Source organism: Lampetra fluviatilis, chromosome 22 (assembly GCF_964198595.1).
Source record: "Lampetra fluviatilis chromosome 22, kcLamFluv1.1, whole genome shotgun sequence".
NCBI classification, from domain to species: domain Eukaryota; kingdom Metazoa; phylum Chordata; class Hyperoartia; order Petromyzontiformes; family Petromyzontidae; genus Lampetra; species Lampetra fluviatilis.
The window spans coordinates 1889665-1909388 of NC_136296.1; the positions used below are offsets into that span (position 1 = coordinate 1889665).

At 52.7% G+C, this 19724-nt stretch overlaps 1 protein-coding gene across 2 annotated transcripts in view; it reads left to right on the forward strand.

The window, feature by feature from the left end:
• LOC144938449 (collagen alpha-1(XII) chain-like) overlaps positions 1-19724 on the forward strand; it is a 285089-nt gene that overhangs the window by 159466 nt on the left and 105899 nt on the right. For both annotated transcript variants that reach the window (XM_078866258.1, XM_078866259.1), the window contains exons 26-36: positions 2076-2205; positions 3641-3789; positions 5425-5554; positions 6567-6715; positions 10805-10934; positions 11769-11908; positions 12922-13051; positions 13830-13969; positions 14468-14600; positions 18057-18098; positions 18989-19131. In XM_078866258.1, the coding sequence (XP_078722384.1) occupies positions 2076-2205; positions 3641-3789; positions 5425-5554; positions 6567-6715; positions 10805-10934; positions 11769-11908; positions 12922-13051; positions 13830-13969; positions 14468-14600; positions 18057-18098; positions 18989-19131 (1416 nt within the window). The remainder of the gene's footprint in view (positions 1-2075; positions 2206-3640; positions 3790-5424; positions 5555-6566; positions 6716-10804; positions 10935-11768; positions 11909-12921; positions 13052-13829; positions 13970-14467; positions 14601-18056; positions 18099-18988; positions 19132-19724) is intronic.

The following is a 19724-nucleotide window of genomic DNA, read 5'->3' on the forward strand; positions in this document are numbered from 1 at the left end:
ATCCGTGGGTTTTCTCCGGATACTTCGGTTACATCCCACATGTTGAAATCCTCATTCGTAGAGTTGACCAAACATCATAAGATTGGGCCACAAAGCTTGGGCAATTGTTGGCGCCAGTTCTGGCTGCCTTCCCGCTTTACAGGTTTCCGAAGCCTCCGTGCAAAAGCTGTGCATGCTAAAAATTCTACAGATACATTTCACGTGAATGACGCGATGTAATTATAAATCGTTATCGATTATGAATAAGCTAAAAACAATCAACACATTTGTAAAAAACACAGTGACAAAGGTTATATAACAGGTGACGCTTTGAGCAATGACCCTCCTCCACGGTGCAGAAGGAGGCCGGAGAGGTCGAGTGTGAATGAGCTGACATGCCGTGCCCTTCCGCCAACCACACACAGCCATGGGTCAAGGCCCACTTAGCAGGGGTTGCAGCTCACTCTCACTTGAGGGGTGGTGCTTGTTGGTGGGCGTGGCCGTGCTGCGCTTGCTGGAGACAAATGACTTCATTGTGGCGATCAATGTGGTTGTGATTATACAAATATTTTTACAAATGTTGCCCAAAGTGAACAGATTAGAATATTTTGAGATAATGGTTCTTGGAAAGGTATGCCATGGCTTGCGATTATCCAGACTTAGTCGTGCAAGGGAAAACCTCCTTAATCGTTGCCAAAACAGTGTTTTGCTTGATGCTGCTAAATTTACTGCAGAATCACTTCCACAGTTTATTGCACAGTTCGTGTCTATATTTGGCGAGTCGAGCCTTGTGGCTGTTCCTTGCTGCATCGTTGATGCACCTGCTGCTGCGGCCGCTGATATGAGGCCTGCGTTATGTACGTGGTACCGGCTTCTTCATGAATTTACTGCTGGATGAGGGCTCCTCCCAGCGCCGTGTGGATCATGGCGGTTAATTGACCGTACTTCTCTACGCCGGTCAATGGAGATCGATTGTCCGCAATTATGTGTGTGCTACTCTTCTATAACACGGTATTAGTTGTGTTCCTGAAGAACACCGTTTTATGGAACAATAACGTTAAAATGAATAATATACAACATGGGGTAAAGCACAGTCCGCGATAACATGTGAGATGCGTACGCATGGGTAGCATCTATAAGCATCCAGCAGTATCCCGCCTTGTGTGATTCTACGCCGAGGCAGCTGCTTATTCCTACTCACGTGACGTAGTTCTGTTCACTCGATCGAGCTATATCCGGTTCGCATCTGTGTTATACAAAATGTTCCCCAATACATCCATCCCATTATATCAAATTCGCGTTATGAAAACACGCGCTATAGGAGAACACGCTGTATTAGAATTACCCTCTTGTATTGTATAGAGACCTGTGATGACATTGCCCCGAATGGGCCAGATCTCGGAAGTGGTGGCAGCTGATGGACGAGACAGACAACAGAGTGACAGCCAAAGGAGGGAACACACCCAAGAGGGCAACCACCACGGAGATGGAGCGACGAGGTCAGCTCGTGTATAGGAGCTAGATGGATCGTCGCATTACGAAGACTGTGATGGATGGCGGCAACTTGGAGAGCCCTTCATCCAGTAGTTTATACAGCATGGCTGCTGCTGCAGCGGTAGCGAGGTATTATTTCCTTGCCTGGTATGCAGGAGATCATGGGTTCGATCTCGTGTGGACTTTTCTCCGGGTCGTCCGGTTTTTCCCTCCACATTTAGAAACACGCTTTTAGAGTATTTGGCTGCTATAAATTTCCACGTGAAAAATCACTTCGTTGAGCTAGCATTTGTGTCCAGCTCACTTCGGAAAGAGAGCTTTATAGCTCAGTGGGCCTTACCTGGTAAAATAGAAAATATTTTAGTTTCGTTGATGGTGGTGGTTAATTGTATGGGTGTGGTATATCAGGCGACACTGGCGATAGCGCAGGATGGAGAGAGTCTGACCCACATACCTGACCAAGGATCTCGCCACGGGGGTGAGGACTAGTAAAGAAAAGAGAGGTAGTCGCGTGGTGATGGCGTGTAGTGCCCTCGGCATGGCGCAGTGATGGCACGGTAATGACGCTGAGGGCCCGGTGTGGCGCCGTGTGTGCATGCCAGGATGAGGTGGAGGGCACGCTGAGCACCGTGGTGCTGCGTAAGCTGCAGCCGTCCACGCGCTACGAGGTGTCCGTGTTCGCCGTCAACTCCGTGGGGGCGAGCGAGCCACTCCGCGGGCACGACACGACACGTGAGATCACACACGGCACCATCGCACAGACACGTGACGTCACACACGGCACCATCGCACAGACACGTGACGTCACACACGGCAGCACCTCACAGACACGTGACGTCACACACAGCAGCACCGCACAGACACGTGAGGTGACACAGCAGCACCGCACAGACACGTGACGTCACACACGGCAGCACCTCACAAACACGTGACGCCACACACAGCAGCACCTCACAGACACGTGAGGTGACACACAGCAGCACCGCACAGACACGTGAGGTGACACGGCAGCACCTCACAGACACGTGACGTCACTTAATTCTAGATTTGAAGCTTTCGTGACTGCAAGGAATCATCTTCTTAGGTTTTTTCGGTAAAGTCACGTAGAAAGTAAAATAAAATAAAAACAAAAATCACGACGTTTCGGAGGCAACACAAGTCTCCGTCATCAGGTGGGACCGTCACAGCCAGATTAGCTGTATCAAGTGAGGCAATGATTCAAGATGTAATCCCTTAAAAGCGAGTTGAGGGGGGAGGGAGAGGGAGGGGGGAGCTCATCAGACTATGGTAGCCAATGAAAGGAACGTATCGGGAGGGAGGGGGGGCGAGGCCAAAAGGGTGGGCGATGGACGTGGAAGCGCTTGTGCGCAAGCGGCCAATTACTGCACACGCCAACACAATGGAGCGATTGTGCGCAAGCGGCCAGCCACTGCACCCGCCAACACAATGGGCAGAGAGGAGGAGGGGAGGTCTAATACACATGATAGACAAAAGAACGAAAATGATGATGGGTACAAACTTAGGGGGAGCTCATCAGACTATGGTAGCCAATGAATGGAACGTATCGGGAGGGAGGGGGGGGCGGGGGGGGGCGAGGCCAAAAGGGTGGGCGACGGACGTGGAAGCGCTTGTGCGCAAGCGGCCAATTACTGCACACGCCAACACAATGGAGAGAGAGGGGGAGGGGGGGGTCTGATACACATGAGTGACGTCACATACAGCAGCAGCACCTCACACACACGTGACGTCACACACGGCAGCACCGCACAGACACGTGAGGTGACACGGCAGCACCTCACAGACACGTGAAGTCACACACAGCAGCAGCACCTCACAGACACGTGACGTCACACACAGCAGCACCGCACAGACACGTGAGGTGACACAGCAGCACCGCACAGACACGTGAGGTGACACACAGCAGCAGCACCTCACAGACACGTGAGGTGACACAGCAGCACCGCACAGACACGTGAGGTGACACACGGCAGCACCTCACAGACACGTGACGTCACACAGCAGCAGCACCTCACAGACACGTGAGGTCACACGGCAGCACCGCACAGACACGTGAGGTGACACACGGCAGCACCTCACAGTATCCCGGGGCACCCCGGAAGGGTCTAACTGGTTGTTTTTATCATCACTGTCGTTCTTCTTTCCGCAGTGCCTCTGGAGGGGCCGCGGAACGCGCGCACGTACGACGTGACGACCAACAGCATGCGCGTGCGCTGGGACGTGGTGGCCGACGCCACGGGGTACCGCCTGGTGTTCGCCCCCGTCGACGCGGGCAGCGACCCCAACCAGGAGCGCGAGGTGGGTGGCAGCGAGACCGTCCATCGTGCCAGTGGGGGCAAGGGGGGGGTGGCCCTGGTAAGTCCAAGCCGAGCCAGCGATGCAGGCGGTTTTCCCGCTGGATTTTTTTCTGTGCCCGGCCAGAACTGGAACACGACACGCTGGACTCGCAAGATGTCTGAATCTGGCTCGGGGCCAAGCAAGGCCAGGGGCAGGGCTAGTGACAAGTTTATTGCGTGTGCTGTCAGTCAAGTGCGCTGTGAGGATGGTGTCACCCCGCCATCAACGTGTGCCTCATTTCTTTAGAACTCATTGTTGTTTAGTTTGTTGCCAAGCCTCCGATTAGCACGGTTGGTTACACACCGCGCGAAAGCAGTTCAACATACATACACACCAGAGGTGTGGACTCGAGTCATGTGACTTGGACTCGAGTCAGACTCGAGTCATGAATTTGATGACTTGCGACTCGACTTGGACTTGCATAACAATGACTTTGTCCCACCTCTGAGATGTGGACTCGAGTCATGTGACTTGGACTCGAGTCAGACTCGAGTCATGAATTTGATGACTTGCGACTCGACTTGGACTTGCATAACAATGACTTTGTCCCACCTCTGATACACACACATACATACACATATATACAACCCGTTGATTACGTCTGATGCGATGTGGAGTAGGTTGTGCAGTAAAAAAAACAACCCAGGGCCTCCTAGGCCACTCTGGGCTGGCTCGGCATGGCCCTCGGCGTGCCTCAGTTGTGAAATGGAAAGGAGGTTCTCCAGAGAGACAGGTCTGATTCATTTTACCTCAAGGGATCTCTTTCAGTGGTCGATGCGCTACTCGGAGATTATCAGGGGACCAGGAAGAGCTAAACGACCCAAAGAGAACGGTATTCGTCAACGATATTGTGGGTTTCGTCAACGGTTAAGGGGTTGGCATTCGGGACCTACTTCTAGTAAAGGAGGAGGGTCTGTTACAAGCAGCAGTAGAGTGTCCAATGAGTTGCATAATTAGACTTCGCAAACACACGTAGAGTCAAGTAAATATTTATTTCACGAGGAGATGAGGAAACAACCCAAAAGGGTGTCTTGGGTAAAACCTCGAGCATGATTTCGAAATCGTACGCAAAAACAAAGCACCGATACTACGAATCTGAACTACGATGACAGTGAAGCTGCACTCCGCACTGTGGGCGTCTGTGATTGATCCGAGTAACTTCGAAGGTTCTGTTAATCTTTTAATGTTAACTCCTGCACTAACTTCATCATGGGACCTCCTTTGCTATTACCAAAATATGAGAATAGGTTTTCCCCTTTTTTCTGGCAAGAAAATAGGTGTTAAGATGTTAAAACACCAAAGTGAAACCTTTTACAAGGACTCATGTGTGCATTAACCACAACACTTGTGGTCAGAATGCAAAAAAAAGCATACTCTGATAATATATGCATTGTCTTTGAAACTGATTGATCCACACCAGAGACAGTTTTATTTTGAGCCGAGTCTCAAAACATTGTTAGACCAGGGGATGCCAAAAGCACTAACTCATTTACCCGAGACTACAGAGTCCTTGTCCCCAATCACGCAGTCATTAATCCACATTTCTCAGGTCACGCCTGCTCACCGTGTGTACGCTGAACCCACCCCTCCCCTCAGCTCACGGTGGGCGCCACAGCTAAGAACACTCTGCTGGATCGCCTCACCCCCAAAACCACGTACCGGATCGCGCTGTACGCACTGTATGGCGAGGAGGAGAGCCAGGCCATCCCTCTGCAGGACACCACACGTGAGTAGCTCGCGGAGTCCGTAACCTCTCGCCCCTGACCTGTGAACCACAATCCCCTGCTGATCTCGTCAGCAGGGGATTGTGGTACCATCCTTGCAGCGGCTTATCGCTGCTAGCCATCCAACAAAGACGGTTACTGCATCGGCCGTCTGCAACGCTTTTTCTGACGATATTAGGAAGCCGCTGAAGCTATGCACTTTTAAATCAATATTGAAAACTAAGATCTTTAGAACTGCTTGTTGTGTTTAGTTTGTTGTCCTTCCTCCGCACCTCCGTATAACATGCGAAAGAAGCTCTCAACATACGTATGAGGTGATACTCAACTCCTGTTTGCAGCCCTAGGTCAGTGGTGGACATTCGACATTCATATGGTGGGGGCAAGTTTATCCATAGGACAACCACTGTTGACCTCCCCACGGAGTGGTGCTCACTGTATTGATCCTGGAGGGATGAAGGGTTGAGTCAACCCCCAGCCAGTATTTGAACTCGCAACCTTGGGATTGCCAGCCCGCTACTGCCGAGCCACCTGGCCGGATTTGACCTTGCACATGCAACTGAAAATGAGTTACCCTCTGAACACAATGCTTGGATGGGCAACCACAATGCATCACAGGGATTATAGGCTTTGGGGCTATATGGTGGGCAGAAGAGTGCAGTAGAGCAAAATACATATTGAACCGTACTTCTATGGCCTCGCGTCGATGCTCCTCGTTCGCACCGACCAGCACGGTGAAGTAAGCGACCCTGAATAGCCCTCCCGACACGCGTGGCACCGAGAGGCCCTCGCTCCATCGGCGGACCGACGCAGAGGGCTGCACTCGTGTGACAGCGTGCGACTGCGTGTGACCGTGTGTGACAGCGTGTGACAGCGTACGACCGCGTGTGACCATGTGTGATCACGTGTGACCACGGGCGACCATTTGTGACTACGTGTGACCGTGTGTGACCGCGTGTGACCGTGTGTGACCGCGTGTGACCATATGTGACTGTGTGTGACCGCATGCGCGGGCAGTTCCCTTGTCGGGCCCGCGGAACGCTCGCACGCACGACGTGACGACGCACAGCATACGCGTGCGCTGGGACGCGGCCGGGGACGCCTCGGGGTACCGCCTGGTGTTCTCCCCCGTGGACGCGGGCAGCGACACGAGCCAGGAGCGCGAGGTGGGTCCCCGTGCCCCCCACTCCCCACCCCTCCCCTCGGCCGGTCCAGCACCTTCCTGCTGATTAAGTTCCACCGTTCGAGATGAGGGGGGTGATCGTGGCCGAAAGCCGTTGATGCCAGGGAACCTCACTACCGAAGCTTTCTCCTCTCCGCCACATCCTGCAGGTGCCGTGCAGTAAAACTTATTTTACTATTTGTTATGTCGCTTTTTTTCAGAAGCAATCTGGCCACAAATTATAGCTCAACGAAGTGGCATATAACGTGGAAATGTATAGCAGCCAAATACTCTCAACGCACGTTGATTTTAAATGTGGACGGAAAAATCGGAGGGCCCGGAGAAAAATCCACACGACCACGGGAGACAACATGCAAACAGGCATCCGAGTCGAGATCGAAGCCACAACCTCCTGTATACCAGGCGAGGTAGTAAATATCTCGCCACCACAGCAAGATGTTAGATTAACTGTGACCTCCAAGATCTGCCCTAAACGTTATCCCACCACCGTTTACGTCTTCCCCTTGGTCGCTGGATAAATGTTATGAATCACATTAGAAAACCCAGCAGTCAGGTGAAACTCCATCATTACACCTCTAGTTGTGGCTGGGTGGCACAGAAAAGGGGGACTATTGAACATCACAGCTGTCCAATGTTTTTTTGGGTTCTACCACACGCCGTTAAGCATGATGTCCGATATTTTGTTCCACGTGCCTGGGAGCTTCTTCGGGAATAATTTGTCGGACTTCACGTCGAAAACCAAGCGGCGCAACCCGAGAATACACCTCGGAGAGCCACGCAACCCAGCCGTGAAATCCTGCGTAGCAGCGCCCAATGTCAACTTACAGGGCATGGTGGAATGAGAAAGATGAGGATGACCCAAGATCAATCGTGTGACAAATGTGATGCTAGCACGGCCAATAAACCCGCACAAGCCCAGAGAAGGAGTGCGAAGGACAGGCAGATGTGGGGACAGGGTTGACATCGGAGGCATCAGCAGTCGCCACGACCACTATGGTCGGAGCTAGGCAGCTGATGGTCACCTGCCTAGATCCATCTACAACAGTTGAGTTCTGATCCCGCTCATTCATTTCCGCCCGGAGACTGGCGTTCACGTTGGGGATAACATTAGGGATTGTCGTTCTCCAAATGTCACAAGATGCGATATCCAAACTAGGCTTTAGCGACCAATATTATCCATAATAAAGGTTTTCTTGGGATATATCTCGTAAATATAAATGTCGTTAAGCCCGCCACCACCCAACACAGCCGACTAATAAGAGTTGTCACGTAAACAAAACGTACTAATTAGTTATTACTTTAGCACACCGGTGTGTTGGGAGAGTAAATCCACGTGCTCTGGCCAGGTCCCAGCAAGCAATGCAGCTCACGGAAACCGGTCAGGCAGCCTCTGGTGACCGAGCAGCGCGGGTTTTTTCAGCACCCGGCGCCGGTTGTGTTTTTTTCACCTCACATTTGGCTGGAACAGCGCCTCATGTCCATTTCAGGCAGTTTATATCGGGTGAGGCACACTGAGCCAAGGAGCTTTCTTTCAATGGTGACTCGAATTGAAGGAGGGTAAGCAAAAGAAAATCGAACCCACGTTGGGTCTGTACGACTGTCCCACTGCAATTGGCAGAGATTCTCCCGGGTATTTGGAAGAGCGTCACCTTGACTGATATCCCACATTAACGTCTTGTATTCTTCACATGATCCTTATGGCGGTACCCCGGGGGGGGCACTAAATAGTACAAAATGGCCGAGGCAATTACATATTTTGTTTCTGAGACACTATTTTTTCCAGGGGCGTACTTCACTCCACGACTGGGGTACCAATCAATCCGAAATCAGTGCTACTCCGCGATGTCGAAACGCAGCGAGGACGATTGCACGAAACCCTGAACGCTCGCGGTACGCACCGTAGTGGTGCATCGTGTACAGCTCGTCGAGATGAGTCGATTGCCGCATCGCCGACCATCAACAGACTAAACATGACTGCATCACGGACATTATGTGAGAGCCGGGGTACTATGGTACCCCGGGGCACCGCCATAAGGTTCACATGGCCCCCATGTTGGGATTTCGATTACGACCAAACCCACGCCATTTGTCACGAACAGAATTTGTTTTAACGGAGGAGTGCAGCACGTTAATTCCATGCTGCTCGATAATTCCTCTCAAGCACTCGGTCACGTGCTGGGATTTTGACGATCTCCGAATTTCAGCAGCGTGTGTGATTCTTCTACTCGCACGCGGATGGAAAGCTACGAATCTGCTATGAAGAAGGGTGCTATTGTAATAAAAGACTCGACCACGGTATCTGGCTTGGTGTCCTTTATTCGGGTTCGTCTACTTTTCCCACACGGCTCTCTCCCTCTGAGACCCTCCGCTCGGCGCCGACGCTGCTGTCGCTCCCGTAGCCTCTAGCAGCCTCGCTGCTGATCCCCTCGTGTCGCTCCCGTAGCCTCTAGCAGCCTCGCTGCTGATCTCCTCGCGCAGCCTCCCCGGCTGCCCTCGCTGCAGCTCCACCACTGCTCTCCCTCTCTGAACAGTCCCACTGCTGCCTCTTCGTGCAGCCTCGCTGCTGCTCTCGCTGCAGCCTAGCCGCTGCTCCCTGGGTTGGTCACCGCTGGCCGACGGTGCCAATCCGCTCTCCGAGTGTGTGTGGCGATCTCGTCACTCCTCCCAGCCTTTGCCCTGCGTGGCCTCACCCTAGTCCACTCTCCAACCACCCCCCCTCCTATTCCGGTTTCTCCCCTTAAAGACCCGAACCCTTCTCCCACGTGACATAACTCCTCCCCCCCGTGACGTCACATCCGGAAGGTCGTTTACGCCCGCATTACACTATGAAGAAGAGCCATGACCCAAAACTTCACCTATTACATATGTATTCTTACAAGACCATGGAGTTATTAACGAACTCAATGGGTTTTTTTTGTTGTTTGTGCTTTTTCACCACTGGCAGCGCAGAATCACCAAATAATTATTTTTGGGTAAAAAGGATAGAATCATGATAATGGACTGTGAGCATCAGCATATTCGCTCATTTTTGTTGCTTGAATCTCTGACATTGCATTGCTGTGGTTAATAAGCACGTATTATTATTATTGTTTAAGTATTCACATCTTGCAACGACTGTAATGCTGTGGTTGGGGTGGGACAAGCCGTCAGTGATTCAGCAGTGTGTGGGTGAGGTTCACTGATCGAGCTAGGATCATCGTGTGAGACACCGGGCCAAAATAAAGGGGTTATTTTGGGTTGGACCTCTTCATTGTTATCCACTGAGACACCGCGTGCAGTTTCTTCTTCTGCTACAGTTTACAGCTGCACTTAAAACACTTTGAAAAAGGACTTGGAAAATCATCCCGTGCAGGACTCGGAGCTCTGCGAGGCTTTCCTCAATAAACGAGCAGTAAACGTAGCAGTGTCGTGTAATTATTTACGAGGATCTTACCGGCACTCGATCTGGTTTATATTGAGGAAAGCACTACGGCTGTTTATCCACCATGCAATGCACTCAGGGATTACAACTTCAGAGTGGCGTTTGAGTGTTGTAGCACAAGAACGCAACCCCCCCACCAATACCCCCAGGCTTATAAATAAGAATAATACGAGGAGAAAGCCCGGTGATACTATACTTTGTTACAAAACGGCTTGTTTAAAAACCAGTAAAATCCCACGAAAAAATGTGATTTTTTTTTTGGTGTGGGGGAAAATTGCGTTGCCATTTTGTACAAAGACAAATGGCGCGCATTCTCGAGCTTTCAATAAAATTGTGTTAATGCGACTTTGAGCGTTGTAAAAGACACACGATCGACAGGAGAGGCTCAACTCTCCTAAGATTAGAATCTTGAGGAGAACTCAAGTATTGCATTTTCATTAAAAGACTGAAGCCTCATTTTTGTTTATACAGAACCATGACTTTTGTGACCTTTGGTGTCGTAATGCATGCGAGGAGTCCGTCTCCTCGTGCAGCACGAACATCCTTGCATTGCATGTACATACGTTGAACTTCTTTCGCACCGTACGTAGCTAACCGTGCTAATCGAACGTGCACGTGCCGTTTACCATCCGCGTCCCTCTTGCCGCGCAGGTGACGGTGGGCGCGTCCATCAAGGACACGCTGCTGGACCGCCTGACGCCCAACACGGAGTACCGCATCGCCCTGTATGCGCTGTACGCGGACCAGGGGAGCGAGCCCATTCCCCTGCAGGACACCACGTGTGAGCGCCCGCCTCACCGCCCTCGCCGTGCTCACCCTCCTCACCCCCCTAACTGCCCTCACCCGCCTCACCATTCTCACCGCCTTTATCACCCCTTGCCACCCTCGCCATGCCCACCAACCTCACTGCCCTCCCTCTTCTCCCCTCCTACACCACCCTCATCCTCCTCACCCCCCCTCACTCTCCTCACTCCACTCACCCCTCTCGCTGCCCTTACTCTCCTCACCTCCCTCATCTTCCTCACGCCCCCTCACTCCTCTGACCCCTTCGCCGGCCTCAACCATCGTGTTTGTATCAGCTCGTGATCTCGCACGTGTGAGTTCGTGCGTCTGTGCCTGGTTTGTGCTGCTCACTCGTATCTCTGCCTCCCGCGTGCCGGGACACCCGTGTGGTGACGTGCGCATGGGGCGGGGGGCGATTGCACGGGTTCAAACGTTACCCACACTTCACCCCATCACACGTAACCTGCCAATGCACTAACAATGCTGAGCGGACAGAGGCAGGAGGCATTCAAGAAAGTTGTCCACTATTCAACTGCCAACGCCAGGAGATAGAACCGGGGACCTCTGGATTGCACTCTGCTACGAACCTGGTTAACTGGTTTTCATTCTTGGCTCAGTGGTGATTATCTGAACCGGCCTTGGGCCTCCCATAAGTCGACTAAGCCCTCAATAGGAACTTGATGCGATGTGTAAACATCAGCATTTTGTAGACAAATGTGGTTGGGCGTGGTTCTGGCCACACCGTTACCTCGCTAACGGCACTCGTCCCAATCGTCTGTTAACGGCTACGAAAGGAGGAATCGTTGCCTTTGCTTTTTCTTCTGCACCGCAGTGCCTCTGCGCGGCGTGCGGAATATTAACTTTGCCGACGTGACCCACTCGAGCTTCCGCGTGTCGTGGGACCCGGCGGAGGGCAGGGTGCTCAAGTACCGCGTGCGCTACTCACACGACGACGGCGCCGAGCCCAGCGAGGTGAGGCCCTGCGCCGGGGCACGCGGAGCGCCCACGGCGACAGTGATGACAATGGCGATGACGTTGATAATGGCGATGATGACGTTGATGACAACGCAGATGACGACGACGATGACGACGACGATAACGGCGATGACATTGATGACAATGGCGATGACAATGACGGTGATGACAACGACAATGGCGCTACGGTTGTCCCGTGGCAGCCGACGATGAGGCCCAGCAGACCTCTCTCGTCTCCTTGCGATCGCTTCCTATAGAACTGAGTGTTTATCTCTTAACCTCCTCTTTCGTTCTGTCAATCCGCCACTTGGGAGGACAGCCTCTACTTCTTGCTGCTGTCGCGTGGCAGTGGTGCTTAAGTGTTGGCCTCCATTCTGTTTACACGTCAAAGTCAAAGAAGTCTCCGTCTTCATATCTTTTGCATCGGATTCTCCTGCAGCCCTACCTTTTGGAGTTGCCTGAATCTCAAGATGCTGTAAAAAAAACTGTGGAAATGTGGATACATTTATTTTACGTCGAAAAAGGAAGGTTTTGAGCCTGGACCTGAACAGGGGCAAGGGAGTTTTAGGGCATGGGGGCAGTAGAGGAAAATGAGCCAATGCCTCATTAGTTTTTAAACTCACGTCATCTTCCGTGATTACATGTAATGCACGGGCAGTGGAATCACTCGATGTGAAAACATGGTCTCAATTCTACCATTTTACACAGCCCGAGGTAAACAAGAAGCTACCATTCATCATAAACAAAAAACATTTTTGGTTAATTCGCTTAAATATAATGCGTCGTTAACCCGCCACCACCTGACACAGCCAATTAGTGAGGTTTGTTACTTGGTGTCAATTGAGAGAGGCTTCTAAATTTTAGGGCCACATGAAAGCCCCATGGTGAGGCCAATGGATGAGTCACACTGTGTTGCTGCCAGCCGTGAACCTGCCACCGCCGCCACGGCTGCTGTTTGTAATCTGACCACGTTTTGCCCACGGCGGCCTCGCGCGCCCCTCGCCCTGCAGGTGGAGGTGGAGGGCTCGGTGACGAGCCGCGAGCTCACGGGGCTCAACTCCCAGACGCGCTACCGCGTCACCGTCACAGCTGTGTACGCTGACGGGGAGTCGCCACCCCTAGCCGGCTCCGAGACCACGCGTGGGTCACACCACCCACACGCACACACTGAGACCACGCGTGTGTTACACCACCCACACGCACACACACACACCTACACGCACACACAGAGACCACGCGTGTGTCACACCACCCACACGCACACACAGAGACCATGTGTGTGTCACACCACCCACACGCACACACTGAGACCACGCGTGTGTTACACCACCCACACGCACACACACGCACCCACACGCACACACACAGAGACCACACGTGGGTCACACCACCCACACGCACACACACGCACCCACACGTACACACAGAGACCACGCGTGCGTCACACCACCCACACGCACACACAGAGACCACGCGTGGGTCACACCACCCACACGCACACACACGCACCCACACGCACACACAGAGACCACGCGTGTGTCACACCACCCACATGTACACAAGCAGACCACGCGTGTGTCACACCACCCACACGCACACACTGAGACCACGCGTGTGTCACACCACCCACACGCACACACAGAGACCACGCGTGGGTCACACCACCCACACAATGAGACCACACGTGCGTCACACCACCCACACACTGAGACCACGCGTGCGTCACACCACCCACAATCGCACAGAGACCACGCGTGCATGGTGACATTGGTGACGGTTTTAGAACGTCTATCTAGCCACCTCTGGCGACGAGTTGACCCCGCTCTGTTTGTGTGTCTGTGTGCGCTCGTGTGCTCATGCGTGCTTATCCACGACCGCGCGTTCCCCCATTCATTCCCGCGCGCGTATCGGCCCACAGTGAAGGTGCCACCCCCGCGTCTGCTGCGCTTCTCGGAGGTGACGGAGACGACGTTCCGGGTGACCTGGGTGCACGGCGGGAAGGACGTCCAGCTCTACCGCCTGGCGTGGCGCCCCGTGGCGGGTGGCGCCATGGAAGAGGTGCGCCGCCACCCCGATTAGCACCGCCACCCGCCCGTCCCGGTTTTCCCGTTGCGACCCCCGCCCCGGTTTTCCCACCATCGACCGAGGCAGCTCGTGCCGGCGGTGACGTGGACCTGCAGTCGGACGCGTGTCGCCCACTTCGTCGGAGAGGTTTGCGGTTCGAAACCTGGCAGTCTGCCGTGGTTATTCCCGCGGGTGTTTTAACCGCACAAATACCTCGTCGTCAGCCTCGCAGCGGACGTTAATGCTTCCGTGATGTAATTCGAATCGAGTACCCTATTGTGTGCCAGCGTCATGGGCCAAGTTTGAAGAACGAAAAAAAACGCCCGCAAACTACTTAATTGGGATGACATACAGCAACATCGATTGCTACTGGCAGACTACGCGAAAGATAGCATCTTTGTGACAGCCTCTGTGCTATACGAACGGATACAATACCAAATGTCTTCACCCACTCGCTGTCGCTCCGTGCGTTGCGCTCGTTGTGCTGAGCAGGTAATCCTGAACGGAGACGAGAACTCGAAGGTGTTGGAGAACCTGCAGAGGGGCACGCTGTATGAGGTGTCCGTGACCGCCATCTACCCGGACGAGTCGGAGAGCAGCCCGCTCACGGGCCGCGAGCAGACACGTAAGCCTGCTCGGGGACAGGGGCGAGGGCTCCGCAGGGCCCGGTTCAGTTGGGCGGTTCCCTACTGCAGGTTCGGGAGGCAACAACATCCGCTTCAAGTTCCCCAGTGTCAGGTCGTAGCGCGTGCCCGTGGACTCGTAGAGAGAGCGCAATGTGCTGCCAGTGGCTCCTCGCGCACACACGTAGAGCCACTGACGCAAATTGAGACTCGGAAGACTCGCATAGCGGCCGTGATTCATGCCTAGCGCCACTGGCGGGACTCACCGATCACTGACAAAGTGGTGGAAGTGGGCCGATCCCGCTGTTGGTATTCGCGAGCGGGGGTTCCCGTCCCTGGCGGAGGAATGTTCCACGCCACGCAACTACCGCCCTGCAGCCCGCCAGCTGTGCCTGCACAGATGACGGGAAGGCAGGCGCGGTGGCTGTTTGGGCGCCCTTCATGAATGCCTCCCGCCGCTAGGTGGTAGGAAATGGGTCAAATTTCCCACATACTTAAACCTAGCCGGATAGGTTGAGCTAGCGGCGTAAGGGCGGCGATCTCACCGGGATTACGTTTCTGCCACTCTTGGGAGAGGCAATGTGAATTTGCCTGCGATTCCGGTTGTGAAAAAAAATCGGAATGCACATCGCAAAGCACGTGGCGGAATCGCAATTTGTGCGGGAGCCGTGGATCGATCCAGGTTATCCAACGGTGGGTTCCTGTGGGAGGCATTTGCCTCCACTGACCCTGCACCCCCAGTGGGAATGAGCACCAGGCAGCACCACGCGTGAGCTCGACTTCTCCGTGTAGCATTGAAGCGAATCCAGACGCACAGCTTGAAGACAGAGGCATTGCAGCAATCCACCACGCATCGTCCAACCTATTTTCTTGGCTTAGTATTTTTATCATTATTATTCAGGTAGTTTACCCAGGATAGCCTCACTGAGTCTCAAGAATCTTTTACAGGAGGGTCTGGTCAAGTCTTCGCAATGGGGGGGAGCGATGTTTCTACGTGTAATCCCGATCAAGTAATGTTTCAGCATTGGGATATGTGGCCAGTCCTGGTTACATTGGTTTTTTTTTACCTGTGGAAGAAAACCAGAGAACCCGGATGAATCCCATGCAGAACAGGGGGAGAACATACAAACTCGACAGAGGCCTCGAAGTTGCGATGCATCCATCCATCTGCGCACTAAAAAACTAAACGAAACTATTTTTATTTTACCAGGTGAGGCCCACTGACCCATGTAGATTTTTTTTAGAAGCGACCTGACCACAAATGATAGCTCAACGAAGCGGCTTATCACGTGGAAATTTATAGCAGCCAAATGCTCTAAACGCACGTTTCTAAATGTGGAGGGAAAAACCGGAGAACCCAGAGCAAGATCCATGCGAACACGGGGAGAGAGACACGCAAACTCCAAACATGAAGGCGTCTGGGTCGGCATCAGACCCAGCATGTTTCACGGCGGTGCACCGCAGTACGCGCGGCCCCGCGTGCGCCGTGGAGACGCGCCACGCCGCGGGGCGCAGGCGGTGCCTTGTGTGTGGAAGGCCCCCTTGTCCCTTGTCTCAGCGAGTCATCGACCCGTGCCAGCGGGGGTCTGTGTCACACCAGGCATTGTCTGCGCACCTGCGCTTGGCCGCTCCGATTGTTGTTGGCAAGGTGACTGCAAAATACGAGCCCCCGTCTTGGCTCGCACTCGAAGGTCCGTCGGGTCACGTCCGTGCCGATGGATTGTCTCGAACAGGCCCTGTTGTACAGTAACAAACGACCGAGTTTGAAAAGACTCGGTGAGAAATGAGCGAACAATACGCGCGCACACACACACGCGATGCGACCAGAATTGGCAAAACGTCCCGGTGCTGAAAAATCACCCACACATTCCTCAGTCGGAGATGATATGCAGCAACGTTGCCCCCTACTGTGAAGACTTGGCAGGACTCTTCTGGAAAAAAAAGTCTGGGACTCGGTGAGGGTTCTCCTGAGTAAACAAAGCGTCATGGTCGTAGCAATAATACTAATAACACTGAAGAAGTCTTCTCAAAGCCGCTGCGTTTGCTCGAAAATTGGGGAAAACCTCTGACTGCTCCTCCTGTCAATCCGTAAGTCCTTGTGTACAGGTTTGCTCTGGTGTCTAGACCAGGGAACCGAACTGAGAACTGGAGCTAATAATTGTTTTTTCAGGATGAAAATCGAAAGCCGAACCCAAATAATGTTTTTGGGGCTCCAAAATTAAAATCTCCCAAAGAAAATTCCGCGCAGTTAAATAATAATTTCGCTCGCCAGCTTGTAAGGTTAACACAATGAAGCATGGCTGAGTTCCCCGAGGCAATGAACTTTGCAGGGCACATTGACCGCAGCGCCTTCCGTCATTTGGTGAAGCGTTTCATAGACAGCCCCACGAGTGCGCCGCATGCAGTCGACAGGGAGACACTCAGACTCAGTGGCACACACATACATTAGTCGCGAAGACAAAGATCCCCCGTATAGTTTTAACAGGTTGTTGGGGCAATTGCTGTTCGCGAGCACCTATGAAGGCCGGCAAGACACACGTGCGGGGTGGGTGGCCAGCACTATGCCTGGCCGCCTTTGTCTCCCCATTTGCGATGTTTACACACCACACCAGGTACTCATTTGAGGCTGAGTCGACCTAGGGGAGGCCCAGGACCAATTCAGATAATCGTCACTGGTGTTTACCGTGAGCGGGAATCGACCTCGGTTCGTAGCGCAGCGTGCCAATGGCTGCACTACCGCTCTCTACATACACATTAGTCAAATAGATACACGCAGAAAGATACATCTGCGGCTAGATGTGCAAATCTCTAGTATTTAACAGAAAATTTTAATGCTCATGGGGTTAACCCGTGTTACTTCCAAGCTACATACACAAACATTAATTTTGCCCTGAGAGTATATGTAAGTAATGCTGGGGAGTGTGTATTGCTGTTTATGTTAATGATGATTGTGCTTGTATGATTGTATGTGCTGTACTTTAGTGCTCGCAAGAATACAAACACGATAAGCAATTCACCATATTTTGCGAAGTTAAAACAAATTTGAACTGGTTCAAACCAGTTTTTGGACACGGTTAACCATAACCGAAACTTTAAACCCATTTTTAACCAAACCGGCTAGACTCGCTGGCGTATATATGGGCACTCATAACACGTTTCACCCATTATTTCACAATCTCAAACTCTTATTTTGTGCAATGCCTTACGTGTACGTGACGTTGTGTGTAAAGTGCATTCTGGTATGATTTACCGAACTTGTCACTGCGTTTTTTCGCTAAATTTCCTCTGCTGGTTTCACCGAGGATATCGTTTGCACCATGCCCAAACAGGACGATACATTCTGTGCAAGCTTTACTCCCCTAACATTAACATCTAGGCCCATTATCCCCCGACGTGTAGCTTTTATGTGAACTATCCACCATTAAGTGTCTGCCTTGTGGTATGTGTGCCGAATGCAGTTGACGTCACAACAACCACGCCAACCACCACCACCACTGCCGGTGAGTCCTGCCAGGCGCTGGGGCCGGGAGAGCCCCCCCCCCCTCCATCCACCACCCCCAACCGCTCCTCCAGGGCCATCCCATCTGATGGGGCTTCTGGACGCTGAGCCGTCGGGTTTCCAATGCCCTCGACGTCTAACGGGCAGCGCTGACGACCAAATTAACAGTGACACTGTGACATTGAGAAGGCCGACGCCTTGTTGGTTGTGTATGCTATGCTGTGATTGGCCCAGATGTCTATGCGGAACTGCTAAATGAGGGCGCCGCGGTGGCGAGATGTTAACTCCCTCGCCTGGTACACAGGAGGTCGTGGGTTCGATCCCCATTCTGACGCCTGTATATTTGGAGTTTGCGGTGTCTCTCTCTCCCTGTGGTCGCATGGATTTTTCTCCGGGTCCTCAGGTTTTTCCCTCCACATATAGAAGCAACAGCGTGTGTTTAGAAAATTTGGCTGCTCTAAATTTCCACATAAGCCACTTCGTTGGGCTATCAATTGTGGCCAGGTCACTTCTGAAAAAGAGCGACGTAGCTCAGTGGTGAAGTATGCACTGACCAGTATGGTGAAGTATGGTTAAATATCCCCCACAATTGACAGAAGGGACTGAAGACAAATCGGTTGTTGAGCGTTGGCGTTTTTGTTGTTGGTTGAGGAATATTTCTGCCATCTGCAGAATAAACGAGGGTAGTGGTTGTCGTTGTTTGTGAAGGCACGAGTGTGTGTGTGTATGTGTGAGGTGAGCGTGCTGAGTATGGTGAGCGTTGCACTGGTGGTACGCATGGCAAGTGTGTTGAGCGAGCATGGTGAGCGTGTGGTGAGCATGGTGAGCGTGTCGCGTGTGGCGAGCATTGCGTGCGTGGTGAGCGGAGCCCGCGTCTCGGCGTGCGTGCAGCTCCGCGCGGCGCCCCGCGGGGCCTGGTGACGAGCGAAGAGACGTCATCGAGCTTCCTCGTGCGCTGGGAGCACGCCGTGGGGGCCGTGCTGCAGTACCGCGTCGTCTACGAGCCCGTGGGGGGCACGCGGTCCCCCGAGGCGGTGAGACACGGGCCCGCCATGCCCACCGCACTCGCCACACTCGCGATAGACGAAGGCAGAGATCCCCCGTATAGCCTGAACAGACTGTTGGGGCAAGCGATGTTAGGGGGCAGCACCTATGAAGGCCGGCATGGTATATGAGGGGGTGGATGGCCAGCACCATGCCCGGCCGCCTTTGTCTCCCCAGTTGTGATGTTTACACACCGCACCAGCCACTCATTTGAGGCTGACTTGACCTTGGGGAGGAGGCCAGGAAAGGTTCAGATAATCATCACTGGTGTTAACCGTGAGTGGGAATTGAATTCAGGTCGCCGGGTTTGTAGTGCAGCACGCTAACCGCAACACTACCACCACACACGTACATGTTCATTCACATGCACACACGTGTGTTAGTCATACATTACTTTTAGTGCACTTTGTGTTTTCTTTTCATACTGTTGGTAGGAAGAGGTATCTTTTATATTCTTTGGTTCTTTCGGTAAAGTCACGTAGATAGAAAAAAAAATCCTAAAACACAAGCGGTCATCATCAGGCGGAGAGATAAAAAGGTATTTTATTTTATGTTGCTGGTTGTTGTTGGTTGAGGTTTTTTT